The 15,612-nt window shown below is 33.7% G+C and overlaps 2 protein-coding genes across 2 annotated transcripts; one reads left to right on the forward strand and one right to left on the reverse strand.

The window, feature by feature from the left end:
- Positions 1 to 193: 193 nt before the first annotated feature.
- Positions 194 to 2,299, reverse strand: LOC129803719 (sulfotransferase 1B1-like). The gene is made up of 2 exons (XM_055850473.1): positions 1,866 to 2,299; positions 194 to 1,695 (listed from the first exon to the last, which is right to left on the reverse strand). The coding sequence occupies exons 1-2, from the start codon at positions 2,201 to 2,203 to the stop codon at positions 996 to 998; spliced, it is 1,038 nt and encodes a 345-aa protein (XP_055706448.1). The 5' UTR covers positions 2,204 to 2,299; the 3' UTR covers positions 194 to 995.
- Positions 2,300 to 9,779: 7,480 nt separating this feature from the next.
- LOC129803722 (luciferin sulfotransferase-like) lies at positions 9,780 to 15,612 on the forward strand. The gene is made up of 3 exons (XM_055850475.1): positions 9,780 to 10,179; positions 12,989 to 13,691; positions 15,190 to 15,612. Exons 1-2 carry the CDS (start codon positions 9,845 to 9,847, stop codon positions 13,674 to 13,676), a joined length of 1,023 nt encoding a protein of 340 aa, XP_055706450.1. The 5' UTR covers positions 9,780 to 9,844; the 3' UTR covers positions 13,677 to 13,691; positions 15,190 to 15,612.

A 15,612-nucleotide genomic window follows, 5' to 3' on the forward strand; every position in this document is an offset into this window, starting at 1 on the left:
AATTAATTTAAATTTTTCTCTTATTTCCAAAAGCAAAAATTCTATTCTACAAAATAAAGTTAATACTTTTAACTATTTTTTTAATTTTGGATGTTAACCTGATAGTGCCCCAATTGAGAACTACCCCACAAATATTATATTAATGTATGATAAAAATATTGTAAATTTCCTAAAAAAAAATGAAAATTAAAAATTAAAAGGGAAAATTGAATTATCTTTGTTTTTCTAATACTTTTGATTTTTTCTACAAATTTTATTTATTATTCTATTGTTTGTATTTATGTTCTGAATTCTTAATTTTTTACTGATCAAACTTGATTTATTTCTTTATTAATTTCTATTTAACAGTTTTATTCTATGAAACTTTATTGCTAAGTAGGATGTTAAACAATTATTCATGTCTCAGCCAGTAAACAAAAGGACTTTAACTTCAGAGTGGTGCAGTTTGGTACACTTCAATTTTTTTTTCAAGATTTATTTGAGAAATGAATATTAACAATATTTAAACTAAATAAATCTAGATGTTTTTCTTTTAGATAATTGTTTTAATAAAAATATGTTGCACAATTCCTGTATATTTTTCTTAAAAATGTACATTTTCTAAAATCATTTATGAGTGAACTGTCTTACCCTTCCTTATCCTAAAAGACTTTTGCACCGCAGAAAACTTAATCCAACAGATGAAATGTTCTCATCTGGATTATTTTCTCAGCGAAAATGCTACTAAACCTCACAGAAAACCAAATAAATTCTATTTAAATCCACCCATAATAATTATTTCGATTCTTATGCAAACAAGAAGAAGTATGTAGAGAGGTTTAGTCAGCAAAATTGGGTGATAATTGCGGAAAACCAACGCGATAGTGTCTAGAATATTTTCAGATAATTACCCCATTATGAGTCTGCATATTGCAAATTCAATAAATTACTCTTATCAATTTTCACTTTGCTAATATCACTTAATCACGATGACTCTACTGATGGGAAAAGAGCTCTCAACCATTAATTTTATTGGAAATTGTGAAGATTTGTTTGAGTTCAGGATCACAATTCCACTTTTTGACCTCACTCTCAGTCCACTTGTTGAATCTATCAATAAGTTCAGGAGTCATTTCTTCCTTAAATCCACCCACTACGCCTTTTCTCACGAAATTGTAGTCATTATCTGGTCTTTTGGAGCCAATTGTCTTTTCAAAATTCTTCAAGATTCCTTCCATATTTACAGAAGGGTTCTTTGAGAATTTTGCAAAGGAGAGATAGTCAGCAAGTTCAAGAATTTGATTTTCGCTTAAGGATTTCCCCAGGAATTTTGCAGTCTTTTTGATTACACTGGGATGATCTCTCTTCATGTCTTCGAATGTGAGGAAAAGGATGTTTTCCTCATTTCTCATGCGCCAGAAATCAATTATGTGAGAGTGAAAAGGTGAATATAGGATAGAATCCTTGAGGAAGGCATCCATGAATCCTTCAAAATTTCCTGAATAGTGGTGAAGATTTCTGTAGTGATGGTAGAAGGAAATTGCGGCATCTTTGGTATTTCTGGCCACATAAATGATCTTAGGGCGCACAGTCCAGATTTTCCTGGGCAAAAGATGTGCTGGGAGGTGGCTTTTGATGAACCGAGGTGATGGCATTGACTCAGTTCGAGCTATTTCATCCGGTAAATTGAGTTCCTTGGCCAGGAGAGACTGGAACCTACAAGAAATCATCATAATTTCCTTATCCTACAGTGCAGTGGTTAAGGAGTATTCTAGTGAAGCAAGAGTTTGCTAAATATTAGCAATATTCGCAAAAATATTTACTTTATTCGGAATATTCGCAGTATTCGGAATATTGGGGAAAGAGTACGCCTTGGTGATACTCACTCAATGAAAGGGAATCTATGCTGAAGAATGAGTTTTTTGGGCGTTTCAAAATCCAATCCATTGCAGATCTGCCACACCATCTCCTGAGTCCAGGTTGTGCCGCATTTAGCAAAAGTCACTACCCAAACATCATCCGGACGTACTTCAAAATCTTCAATTCTCTGGGCAATGTCCTCATAGAACGTTGGCATGTAGCAAGGTTCCATGCACCACATTTCCGCCACTTTGATATCTTTAGGTCTCTCCGTTCTGTTCACCAGAACAAAGTCCTTAACACCACGGTATCCGGATTTCTCCACTAAATCCGATGGTGGAACCTTTTCACATACTATAGACATTTTACTGTACAACAAATTAGTTTGCGATTGAAAGTCAAAATGACACTGACGAGAGCTTTCAGCGAAAATAATCTTTGAACGTAAACTATTCTGCAGTATCACTAAGAAATTCGTTTTTTTTTCATTGGAATAGGTATACAGATAAGATAATTGGTTTTCCTCACGGAGAGATAAAACGTTTTTTCCTTATTATTATATTATTGAGTGTATGTGTATGAAAATATGTATTTTCTTATACTAAATTAAGGAGGATAATTTTATGGGAAGTGCTTATAATTTGGGACAGCTTTTAATTTTGGACACTGAGGGTAAAATTGGACACTAAAATTAAATTGATTAACATTATGGAATTTTCTTCAAATATTAATTGAATAAGGTATTTTAACTTAACTAAATACTTATTCTTTTTGGAAGATTTTAAAACTAAATTCGTTAAAATTTGATTAGGATTTGATTGAAATTGTTTTATTGAAACTTCAATGTAGCAGTTGCTTACGAAAAATGTGACTGAACTTCGTGTTTGCTTAGGTCTTCACAATTTTTCTCGATATTAAATGAGATTATTAACAATCTCACTTACTACATATAATCCTAACAAAATCTCATGTCCTCCGATCGACCCCAAACTTTGCCAAAATGTGTTTAGCCTAGCCACTTCCTGACCCCGAATATATGGATGGCTAAAAATCGTTCCCGTCCGTTCGTCTGGCCACTCTTTGGAGCTTAATATCTCCTAAACCAAGAGAGATATCGACTCGCGGTGTTCAGCAAAGGTTACTTATCAGGTTACTTATAGGTACATTGACCCCCCCCCCCACCCCACCCCCACAACTCCTTCTGCCATTTTGAATACAACCATTTTTTATTTTCTCAATAACTCTGTCCCTACGGTATCGATCGGGCTCAAATTTTAGTATATTATATCTGGGCCTTGTAGCTTTCGATCAATACCAAACGTCCTCTGACTCCCCTGACCCGAGCTAGAAGGGTACACAAAAAAATCTCCTATTCTAATTGTCAGAATTTAAAAGTGAGGGCATTTTGGAAAGCTCTTTCTAAGCTCTTTGGAAAATTTTTCAATTTTCTAAGTTAAATAACTCAAAAACTGCATTGTACTTCGGGCTCAAATTTTAGTATGTTATACCCGTAGATTATACCTATCAAACAAAAAAATACTTAAGTCGATCCATAACCCCTGACCCAAGCTGTAAGGGGTCAAACTTTTAAAATTGACCAGCCTCTATCTCCGATTATAATTGACATTTTGACCTAAATTTTGGGTTTTTGGTTTTGTCTCGATGAGCACTTTCAGATGGAAGTTCAAAAAGTCATTATATGAAAATTCAAAATCATTTTTATCAGAAACGTCATTGTGCAAGTTAATCAAAATTTAGAGTGTTGTAACCTAAGCTACGAAGTTTCCAAAAAGTGGCGTGGGTTCGCTGTGGTTATAATAGAACCGGAGATGTGAGGGATCAAAGTTCACGAAATTCAAAACCTCATATCTCCGGTTCTGTTTGACCGATTTCAACGAGTGTGGGCGCAAATCAAAGGTCTCGTAAAGCACTATTACTATCCTAAAAAAAAAGACAATTTTTCGAAAAGACAACACATAACCTCAATTTTCTCGACATGTGCTTAACCAATCTTAAGGATTACTTCGGCATAATTGTACAGGACATTTATATCTATATTTCGTCCAAACATCATTTTTTTATTCAGACCATGCCATCTGTCCGATTTTGTTGGTTTAGTGTGAAAAAATTGATTTTTCCTATAATAACGCTTTGAAATCACTCACTTAGATGATAATTTGACTGCTTCTACTTGACCAAGACACAATAGGGTTTTTAAACGGAAAGTCTCACAAAATACAACAATTCTTTGATATGATTGAAGTTCATCAAATGAACACTTGGAGCGCTCTGGGCGAAAAACCGAGTTCATAAACAAACAACCTCGATTAAAAAATCTGAAAATATCAACAAAAGAAATATTTCCCAAACTATTTTATCAAATTAGGAAATTCCTTTGCTAGGAAACTATTCCAAAAGTGGCCTTTTGTGCGACCAAAACTCACTGAAATGTTCAGTTTGATGTATCATAGAAGAATTTTGGTTCTATCAGGCATTGGATGTACCACTGAAAGTGTTCATTGATGCTGAAGAATTTATCCAATAGCGATAGATTTTCCCATGGAATCGCCAAATGAAAAGTGTTTGGACAGTTGATTGGGAGTCAACAGTTATTGAATGCACCAAAAAGCTCTTACACTGTCCCAGTTTTAATCACAATGAGTAGTTAGAGGAATCACCCAGAATTTTAACCCCAATCAAATGATTTTCGCTCTTGGGGTGCTATTTGTTGGTGCTTGAAATTAAATTAAATGACATTCACGAAGGTGGATTGCAAGTCATAAATAATACAAAATAGTGGAATTTTCGTGTATTTCCGAACATTGTAGATCAGGGGGTATTTTTCCACCCATATTGCATCAAGGGGAAATGGAGACTCCTGGTGGGTTTTGTCCGCATAGGAAATGAAGGACATATTTCACATTCCCCGTAACCCTTCCTGGTTTCGCACCATGAATTGCGGGCATTGGTGCATCCTGAAAAACGAACGGTGAGATTGAGCATCGTCCCATTTGAAAGAAATTATTGCTCGAGCTCTACAGTGACAGCAAGTTATGTAGTTTGTCAATTTTGAATTATAAATACCTATTATATATTTTAATTTAGTTTATCTATCCATTATGAGATCTTGAGGACAAACGGTTAGAGCTGAGGATTTGGGGATTTTTGGGAGCTTTTCTAAAATAACATTTATTGTTCCCCCACTCAAAAGATTTTTCTCGGTCATTTCGAATTCTTTGTTTGATTAAGGACATCAGTTGTAAGGAAGGAATACTAACTGTCCTATGGAGCAACGAAACGAAGACCTGCTTCTTCGAAGTGAATGATCACATGTCCGGCATTACCGACGCCGACGAATGGAAGAGAACCAACGAGAAAAGAGAACGTTGTGACGTGAATGTTTCTCACAAGCTTTCTGGAGACGATCGTCATGAGTTCCCATTGAAAAAGTAAAGGTAAAGATACTGATGGAACATATTTTCACTTAAAGTTAAAATTCATGCGAGTAACACTTATAACCAATGGTGCATCCTTATAAAATGGTCCTTTACTTCAAGAAGAACGTATAACGAATCGAATTGGCGAACCCACGTTGGGCAATAAATTCTAAAAGTTTGAGCTAAAGTTTAAACTTCGAGCTCAGTCACAGTTCCTAGTTAAATCCTTGGCTTCTTCCTCTCTTTCTCTGAAAAAAAATTTAAGTCATATTCACAAAAATATTCTTGTGAACCTGCTTTGAGGCATACCCTGTCTAGGGGATTCTGCACGGCGCTATTTAAGGGATGACTTCCGTACATTGGTGAATTTTTAAAGTTACCCCTATACTTCATGTAAGAAACACATACTCGCAGCGAAGTATGCCAAATTTCGACATAGTTGCATGCAAGCGCCAAAGTTTCAAGTTTGAAATGTAATATTTTTAATACAAATTGATTTTTTTTATTATACTTCTTCTTAAGGAGTGTTGCTTTGAACCTTGTAGACAGTTTATCGTCTTTATTTTCTCTAAAATCATTCTTAATATATTTTATAATGAATAAAAATGTAGACGTAGCTTTGATGACCTATTTCGGCCACCTTTATTCTCAAAGTTCTTTGGCCTTCTGGAATTCTTCCAATATCTTTTTCGAAGCGACATTTTTTTTTGTTATTTTTTGCATTGTATAATCTCAAGTAGAGTGTGCAAAAATTAAAAATTCATGGAAATTTGAGGAACAAAAATGTGACCGGAATTGCAAGCTGGCCAAAATTTGATACACTTTCCCTATGCATCAATGATTATTTTCATTTTTAGTTCAGATTACCTAGATGGATATTTTGTCCTTACAACTTTATTAAAAAAAACATTATTTCAAGAGTGTCTAGAGAGGTATTTCTCAGCCGATTTGGACAACGTTGGATTTATTTAAAAGGCCTTTGAATACTGAATAAATCTGAAGCAATTTCATCTAGCAGTTATGAACAGATAAATAATTTAAATTCAGAATTTCTTTTTATTATTTATACGTAATTTCGGAAAGTATTGGGAAATTTTTGTATATTTGGCAGTAAACATTAAACTTTGCGAAATGCTAGAGATCGTATAAACGGTATAAACTGATCGAATTAATTGCTAAAGCAAAAAATTTGAGTAGTCTGCAATGTTCAGAAGCATTGTCACCCCTTTTATAAAAAAATAAACCATTTCGATGAATGTGCAAATTCTTCGAGCAACAAGGGTGGAAAAAATGCATTCAGAGAAAATTGTTCATACTTTGTGCACAATTTTTCATTTGGTTCTTTTAGCTCCCTGGCACCTTCTTCCGTGTTGTTGGCTTAATGGAAAATGAAACCGTTTCTCTAGATAGAAAATTCCCTCCAGACGAAATTCTCTAATTGCAGATTTTTGCACTCTTTGCTCGATTGCAGGTTTCTTAATGCAGGTGAGTTTCTCTCTATCCAACATATTCCCTCAGGAATAGATAGTAAATTGCATATTTGTCTGTTTTCTTTCATTTTACCAACGATCCATCCTCTGAAATATGAAGAAATTCATACAAAGCTCTGTACGCAAGAAAGCTATGTACTTAAATTGAAACTATCGTATGATTCTCCCACCTCCACACGAAAAATACCATTGAGATTGCATACTCAAAAATTCATTAACATCTGTGATATTTCTGCAAAATACAAAAATAGAGGAAATTTCACCTGAAGCTTGTTTATTTTATGGTATTCACCAACGATACAAGTTTTCTAAACCACTCTTCCCATTTAGTTTGAAAATCATTAAAGCTTCGACTGTGACATAGTTTCTTGGAAAAAAAGCTTAATCACAAAAAAAAAGAAAATTGAAACTACATCCTCACAGAAATGTATATAATTAAAAAATAATATATCACGAAAATGAGATTTTAAATTACTACAAAAACACTTATTTAAATGTTAGAGCTGAAATATGTAGATTAGTCATTATAATAAAACATAAAATTTACAAGCTCATAGAGGTAAAGATTACGATTTAATGGCTCCGTTCAGTAATAACTTTTCGAAAAGACAAAACCACTCCAAAGCCAAGCCAAACCTATTCGAAAATCTACCGGAAGCCTAAAGTACAAGATGATTTCGAATTTCGATATTCTTGACACTTCAATCTTTAACAATGTCAGCAACAGTGTGCAAACTTTTGCTGCAAAAAGTGAATTTTTGTGTAGTTTTGTGGAATTTCAGGATGGTAGAACGTCTTAATTGCAATTTCATTCAAAGAAATGTCCTTTTTATGAACTTGCTCACTTTTGTGTAACTTGTCGGCTTAAACATTCGAACTTGCAACGGGTTTTTAGGTAAGTTCTCTCTGATATGCCTTCGAATCGGTAAAGAAAAAACCTTAACCGGAGAGAGCTTAACCGGAGAGAGGAATCTGTTCAGCAACTGGCTGATTACATCCGGAAATGAGGCCATATACAAATTATCTCCTACAACACACCATTTGATATTAATCCAAGACACACTACCCCTTTTCGTAAATCCAAGCTTAGACAATTGAGATTCTAGACTCAAATCATCCCCCAAAGATTGTTTTTTAAGGTCTTTAGTTATGTTATTCGTTACAAATTTATTTCCTTCGCCTTGAAAATGCATTTAAGTAAAATTAATAAGAAAAGAGAATTTAACTCTTCGAAACATTTTTGTTGGTTCGCATCTTGGCTTTCAAGGAAACTTTGACTTATAATATTTTCGATGATCATTACCTGTTTTTCAAAATTTACCCATAAAATATGTGAAAATATGATGAATATTAAAAGAATTTTACGCTATACATTGTCACTCTTGTGCCATTAGATAAGGTAAATCCGTTAATCGGTGCCGGCCAAAATCTCGAAAACTAAAATACCGAACGGAAAATCCCGACTGGTCAAAATCCTGAAAGGGACCGATTTTGTACGGAAGATAATGTCTGGAATAATTTCTCATACCACAGAGAATTTTCCTTTACCTACAAAGACCAAAGCTTCAATCATGAGATCTATAACTCTGAAGAATTCGGGATTTTGGCTTTTTGGGATTTTAATTCACGGAATTTTGACAGGGACCCCTGTCCCCTAACTTTGAATTCCTGGAACCTTAAACATTTCGTGGGTTTCCCAAAAAAAAATTAGGAGGAGGTGGGGCTACTTTGAGCTGTGGGGCTACATTATTATACGATTTTTTCGTATTTCTAATGGAAACTGGGTTTCAACATGATGTAATTTGGATAGACAAAATAATTGCAGATCTAAATAAAATAACTGGAAGAACCAGCTTCATTTAGAAACAGGCGAAAAAGTCGTATACTAATCTAGTCCCATAGCTCAAAGTAGCTAAAACTCCCCCTATCTGCCATTTTTGGAAATTTAACTTTCGAATTTCGAATTTTCGAGTTTTTAGCTTTACGAATTTAGATTTTCGGAATATTAGCTTTTGGAATTTTGAATTTTTGAGACTTTTAGCTATCAGGATTGTCCTAGACCCCTTTTCATTAATTTAGTGAACATGTCCCACGGTTGTCAAATAAATCTTTATGGCTCCGGCACACCTTTTAGATCAGGAAAATTTCATGACGTCGAAATTTACATTCCTTTCTTTCTCACCCGTTTTGCATATGTCTATCTCACTCTTTCGAACTCTTCTTCTTCATTTAAACATCAGACCAATTTGAATTTAGTTTAATCAAATTTGGAGTGCAAAAAAATAAGTCAGACATATGGAAAACGTGTGAGAAAGAAAGAGATGTGAATTTTGATTTCATGGAATTTTTCCGATCTAAAAGGTGTGCAGAAGCCATTAAGAATTAAATCCTTAAATCGGCTTTTATAAACTTATTTACTTAGATTTTTAAACAAAAATTCTTTGAGTTTAAAGTTCCGTATTTAATCTAAAACACAAGAAACTGCTTAATAAATAAATTTGGATGAAAATCTAAAAATTCTGAAATTGTTTTAAATATTAATTAAATCATTTTTTCCAATCTGTACACAGCTGTAAGCTTAAATGTTACACCGGTTTTTAGACTAATACATTTTGGAAATTATACTCAATAAATCTGAATTTTCTTTAAATATGAATCATGATTTTTTGGGAAAAAGTAAAATTCAGGTCTATTTTTTTTACAGAAAGTGCTATTGCTCATACCACAAAGTTTTCTTGAAACATAAAAAAAAATTAGCAAAAAAATTGAAGACAGGTCTCACACACATTTTTTTAATTTAAAATACAAAACATAAAAAAAGCAGAAGATCATATTGTTCAAATTTGCCCACTTTTGATATAGCCCCGTTTTCCCGTTCTTTACATTCGTATCGGTTGTATTTGTTATAGTTGTTAATGAAATACTAACACCACAAAAAGTTTATCAATGTAAGTACATATTTATGATATTTTACGCGTAAACTACAAATATATAAATATATGTGGAAAGAAGTCATATTCATTGGCTTTAAATTTATTCGTCAGTGTTGAATAACTTTCCGCGCAAGTCAGTAACGCAATGTCGATGATATGTGAAAAAGTTCCTCACTCTGAGATCGTTGAAAAGGCAGCCTATGAGGGCGTCAAAGACTTCATCCTCGTGAACAGGAGGGAAAGACCTCGGGACATTGAAATATCCAGTAAGTGGTGTATGGATCCATGTTTTATGCCATCATTCTACGAAGAAATTGCCCAGAGAGTGGTAGACCTTACTGTGAGACCAGATGACGTCTGGATAGTGACATACCCAAAGTGCGGCACGACTTGGACGCAGGAAATGATCTGGCAGATCTGCCATAATCTCGACTATGAAGGCTCAAAGAAACCCCTCCATGAGAGATTTCCATTTCTTGAGTAAGTTGCACCACAGTGAAATCCACTCAAAAAAAATTTAAGTACCGCCTCTTTCAGATGTTATGGAAAATAGATTTTAGAAAAGGAATCACAGCAAGGGTAAGATGCAATAATTTGGAATCATGTCTAATTTGGAACTTTGAAATTTCCTAACAGTTTTAGATTGCAAAAGAAAAAAACAACGAAGTAGTCTTAATTGTAAAGTCTTGTAGGGGGAGGCTTTGATCGTTCGCACATACGCTACCTTCAGACACTTCATATTTCTCCCATATTCCTTTATGAATCTCACATATGGCTATATATTGTAATAGCTAACCTTAAATCCCATCTTTCCTGAAAAAATTGAGAGTCTAATCCTTTTTTCCTAGTTTCAGGAAACAAAAAATGAAAACAGGTCCAAAACTGTAATTTTGCTGTGCAATATTTCATACGATTGTGCAGAATTAATATCACTTTTCTGAAAAACTACTATCACAAAGGGTAGAAGGGTTATTAGGAATCAGATTTATGTAAAAATCTTTTAGGCTGAACAGGCACTTTTTGTGGGTGGAACAAAATTCACAAACTTGACTCAGATTCATCTATCGCACATAGAAGACTGCTTCTTTCAGATATTTTCCAGGAAACTTCATTTTAGATACGATCCCTCATATTCACATCTATTGTAATCTACCGATTTGATCCACCACTAAAAAGGAAAACTTAAAAATCGTAAAGTTGATAAACAAGAAGTAATTTGACTCAAATAGGCTGCAGTTGAGTAATTATTAAGCAATTTTGCATTTCTTTGATATAAAAATATTTTTCAAGCTTGCACAAACTGAATGTGCAATGAAAGAATCACATCTGCAATAAGCTCATACAGTTTACAACTGGTTTTTTGACAATCTTTGACATAACCTCACTATTGTGTTGTTTTGCATGACAAAGAAAAGAAATTGTCCGTGAGAAGCTGTTTTGTGAAAATTTTAGCTTGTTCACCTGCTGAAGCTCAATATCTGAGCTAAATCCCGATTCCTGCAGCTGCAGGAACAGAGAAATCTTCAATGATGCGCATTCAAACGTTTTTGTGCATATCCGGCTCCGTGGAGGAATGGTGGAATCTTGTGTGGTCTTCTCGCTTGCAGAGTTTTAGTCAATTTTTAGCTTTAAAAACTTATTGATTCGTGTAAATTTGGTGATATTTGGACTTTTTAAGAAAGTATTCATCAGATTTAACCGTTTCCGGAGTGAAATTCTCGTAGAACCAATCAAAAAAATGGTTTTTAATGTCAATAAAACATCTCTCAGAAAAGTTCCAAAAAAGTGATATTAAAATGTTTTATTCTATATAAAAATGGTTTAATCAAGTAGATTAGAGTTCCCTTTAAACAATGATGTGCAACTTTTAGTGTCCGGTGCAAAATTTACGGTGAAAATGGGGTGTTCAATGATGGCGTGAATCGTGTGCGATAATAGAAACTTGATTCATCTATCGGATAAATCGCCATTAAATTTTCATTTTCCTCTGGAGGAAAATCTAAGGATTTCCTGGAATTTTGTTTGGTGGGATTATAAACCTTATAAGTAAGACATTTTTTTGGCATAGTTGGAGAATCCATACAGTTTGCATGGTAGTCAGAAAAAATCACTGAACTTGAACATCATTTTTGTATGCGAAAGTTCAAAGCCTCCCCCTAGTTCCTCGTGATTTTCTTTTTCTCTTTGACCATCTGAAACAGTGAGAAAACCTCTGAATTCTAAAATAGACATGATTCCGAATTACCCCATCTTACCTTAATTCATATTTTTTGAGAGAATAATATGACTGGATCTGGACAAGAAAAATGCATGAACTTAACTAGATTGAGTTGTAAATGCCGCGTTAGTAAAAGATTAAGCCACGCCCATCACATAAGGTCTTCCGAAAATGAGAAGCAAAATCGATAAAATTCACAATGATCTTTAGTTCTTTTGTATACAGTGGCGGCTATAATAATAGAATCAGCTCTGCAAAGACCACTATTTTACCAAGAGCATTTTTTTATTCCAATTCGTTGAAATAATTTTGACAAAGAAATGTTCAATAATTACCTTACGTCAAATATGTGTTGTTCTGGCCACTAGAGGTCTCTATTTTTCACAGAAAACATCAAGAGTGAAATTTGGTTTGAACAACACAATAGGACCACTTATATTTAAATTAAGGAATATGGTCTATAAATCGGATAAGTTTAAATAAAGCCATATTTAGAAACCATAAATGACAGTTTTCCAGTTTTTTTGGCCGAACTGAATTTCACTTTTGACGTATTCTGTGTAAAATAGAGACGTCTAGCGGCCAAAACAACCCTTATTCTACGATTCTAATAATTTGAAGATTTCTACTGCAGAATTATATCAACAAATTGGGAAAAAATACAAAAGTTCAAAAAATATAAGCTTTGCAAAATGATTCTATTATTTTGACCGCCACTGTATATCGTCCCTAAATATACTTTACATTAAAAAAAAAGTCTGAAATATGTGTGAAATTCTATTCATTTTTGTTGTGCATAAAAGGTTTATTGGGGGCGTGGTTTATTATTCAGTAGATCAGACTCTGGACCTGGACTAGATCAAAATTTCATTGTTTTTTCCTAATTAAATATTTTCGCATCTATTTATAAAATATTTGACTAAAGAGAATATTAAACTTCAGATGTAGAAAACATTTTGAAGGGGCGTGGCCTAAATTTTTTTTCTAAATTTACTCAAAAAGTTCAGTACGGTTTTCTTATGAGGTATTAGATTGTAAAAATGTGTCTTATCATGAATAAACATTTTCTAGAATAGGACATCTTCTATCCCGGGAGTGGCCTAACACTGACTATGTGACCATGTTGGAAAATAGTCCATCACCTCGGTTCATCAAGAGTCACCTTCCTGCTCACCTCCTGCCCACTCAGCTCTGGACAGTTCGACCAAAAATCGTTTACGTTGCCAGGAATAGTAAAGACGCAGCTGTATCCTTCTACCATCATCATGCCAATATCCACTACTATGCAGGAAGTTTCCAGAACTACAATGACGTCATGATTGATGATAAAATGATGTACTCTCCATTCCATTCTCACATCACTGACTTCTGGAACATGAGAAATGAAGAGAACATACTTTTCCTCACATTCGAAGACATGAAGAAGGATCTCCAGGCTGTTATTCGGAAGATGATGAAGTTCTTTGGAAAGGAATACTCTGATGAGCAAGTTCAACAACTTGCTGATCATTTATCCTTTTCCAAATTCTCCAAGAATCCTTCTGTGAATTTGAAAAATATGCTGAAAACAATTGAGACATTTGTAGAGAAGAAAATGAAGGATCAGGATTATTGTTTTGTAAGAAGAGGAGAATGTGGATCGTATCGGGATGAGATGAGTCCTGAACTCATAACTAAGTACAACAGTTGGATAGAACGTGAGATGCAAAGGCTCAATTGTGATCCTGAATTGAGAAATGTATTCTTCTTCAATGAGTAGGGGCAAAAGTTTAAGGTTTTCAAAATGCATTTACAGTGTTTTTTTTTTTAAATTCTTATCGATTTTACACTTTGTAAAATTAATTTAGGGAAATGCTTTCAGGCTTCGCAAACACTCTGACTTCGAACATTTCAGGAAATGTGTGACTTAAGACTAGCCAGCAAATTAAATTCCCATAGATTGGTCAGATTCATTAAAGGAATATGGAAAAAATGTGAAATGTACGAAGTTAGAGTGTGTACGAAGCCTGAAAACCTTCCCCTACGACAAGGGGTTACTCATTTTTGGAATATCGACACATTTTTCTGTTAGAATCCATAGAATCCACGGAATTATTCCGTAATATTCTGATAGAATATGAAATGATATTCCTTCAAGAATCACTGGAATTAAATGGAATCACAGAATCACTCTTTCCTAAAACTCTGCGACAGATAACGATAAGCCAAAGTAAATACATTACAGATTTCTATGATTTTTTTTTTAAATTTTCCAAAGAAGATTGGACAATTACAAGTAAAACAACAATCGCAGAACATGTGTCATTCGGAAAGAAATATGATTTCTCCCGTGGCGGATACAAGGTAAAAGACCCAGTTAGCAAAGGCGGTTGAGGCGGACCCCCGAGATACCAAGAACAAAATTGTGATCGATAAGAACAGGAGGCTCTCTTCGAGGCAGAAATCGTTTTTCGAACGCAAAGAACATGAGTTTTCTCGAAAATTTGAAAAAAATAAGCTTAATTATTAGACTTCGAGCTTATCTAAAAATAAAAAAAAGGAAAAGGAATCCACTTACGATCTGTTTTTCGAGGAAATTACTATGCCGATTTATATGTTTTTGTCGAATTTTAGACAGAGGGTACAAGGGCGTTTTCATGGATCTGAGTAGCTGACCAGAAATTGTTTTTTAAAACCTAAGGATCCTAAAACGATGTTCTTAGAGACCAAAAAGGCTGCTTTTGGACTTTATAAACTTTATATGCTTGAAAAATCTTATGTAATTCGATTTTGATAATTTTATGTGGTTCAGTTTTAAGAAAAGGAAATTAAAAGCACCTTCCGTTGCTTTTTTTCGACATTCTTAGGAAGATTTCGACAAGCTTTCTGTTTAAAATTCACATCGTTTTTTGATAATATCAAATTATTTTCAAAAACGAAAACACTTACAAAAAAATTCGAGTGGAAATTCTGATAAAGAAAATTTTTTTAAGTGTTTAAAATCAAGAATATAATTTAAATTCAATTTTTTCGGTGAGTTTCGTAAGCTGAAAATTTCCTAAAGCCACCAAAAAGGTTTTTCCTTGAAGAAAATTGCGGGAAATGTTGATCAAAAGTGGACTGAAAAATTGTGTTTTTCAGAGTTTCAAAAACTTTCTTTCAAAAATTGAACTCTAATCCCATTTTGATTATTTTGAGGCCTGATGTTAAAATCTTTATAGCTAGATATTACCTAAAACCTGTTCCATGGTGACATTGTAGCTCTTTCTATTTATTAAAAAAAATTCTTCCAGGTTCAGAATCACAGAAGAATGGAATAATTGAGATTCGCGGAATACCGAATTGAATTATTAACAGAATCACAGACTTGGGATCCCTGGAATCACATGGAATAAACGGAATATGGACACAAATTTTCGATCTTGAGTAACCCTTTGCACTACGATGTACAATGTACAGCTATCAAAACGTCGAATATTACTAGAATATAAACATTGTGAAACATAATCAATTAATTATTTAGAGTTTATTGAGCATAGTTTTGAAAAATATACTGAAAATTTATTGAAGAGAGCTATTTAACTTCTATTGCACCTGTGCGAATATGACTCTTTTGGTAAGATTACTAGTTATCACGACCAATATACATAAATGGTTTCTTTGCACGCCATTAAATATCTTCTGAATTTTTTTCTAATAAATATTTGATTTAGAAA

This window comes from Phlebotomus papatasi, chromosome 2 (assembly GCF_024763615.1).
Source record: "Phlebotomus papatasi isolate M1 chromosome 2, Ppap_2.1, whole genome shotgun sequence".
Classification (NCBI taxonomy): Eukaryota; Metazoa; Arthropoda; class Insecta; order Diptera; family Psychodidae; genus Phlebotomus; species Phlebotomus papatasi.

Bases quoted from the DNA above. Each gene is read 5' to 3' on its own strand.
- LOC129803719 (XM_055850473.1), bottom strand. From the start codon at position 2,203: ATGTCTATAGTATGTGAAAAGGTTCCACCATCGGATTTAGTGGAGAAA. The intron at 1,696-1,865 runs GTGAGTATCACC...GATTTCTTGTAG, and splicing joins CATAGATTCCCTTTCATTGA to GTTCCAGTCTCTCCTGGCCA.
- LOC129803722 (XM_055850475.1), top strand. From the start codon at position 9,845: ATGTCGATGATATGTGAAAAAGTTCCTCACTCTGAGATCGTTGAAAAG. The intron at 10,180-12,988 runs GTAAGTTGCACC...AACATTTTCTAG, and splicing joins GAGAGATTTCCATTTCTTGA to AATAGGACATCTTCTATCCC.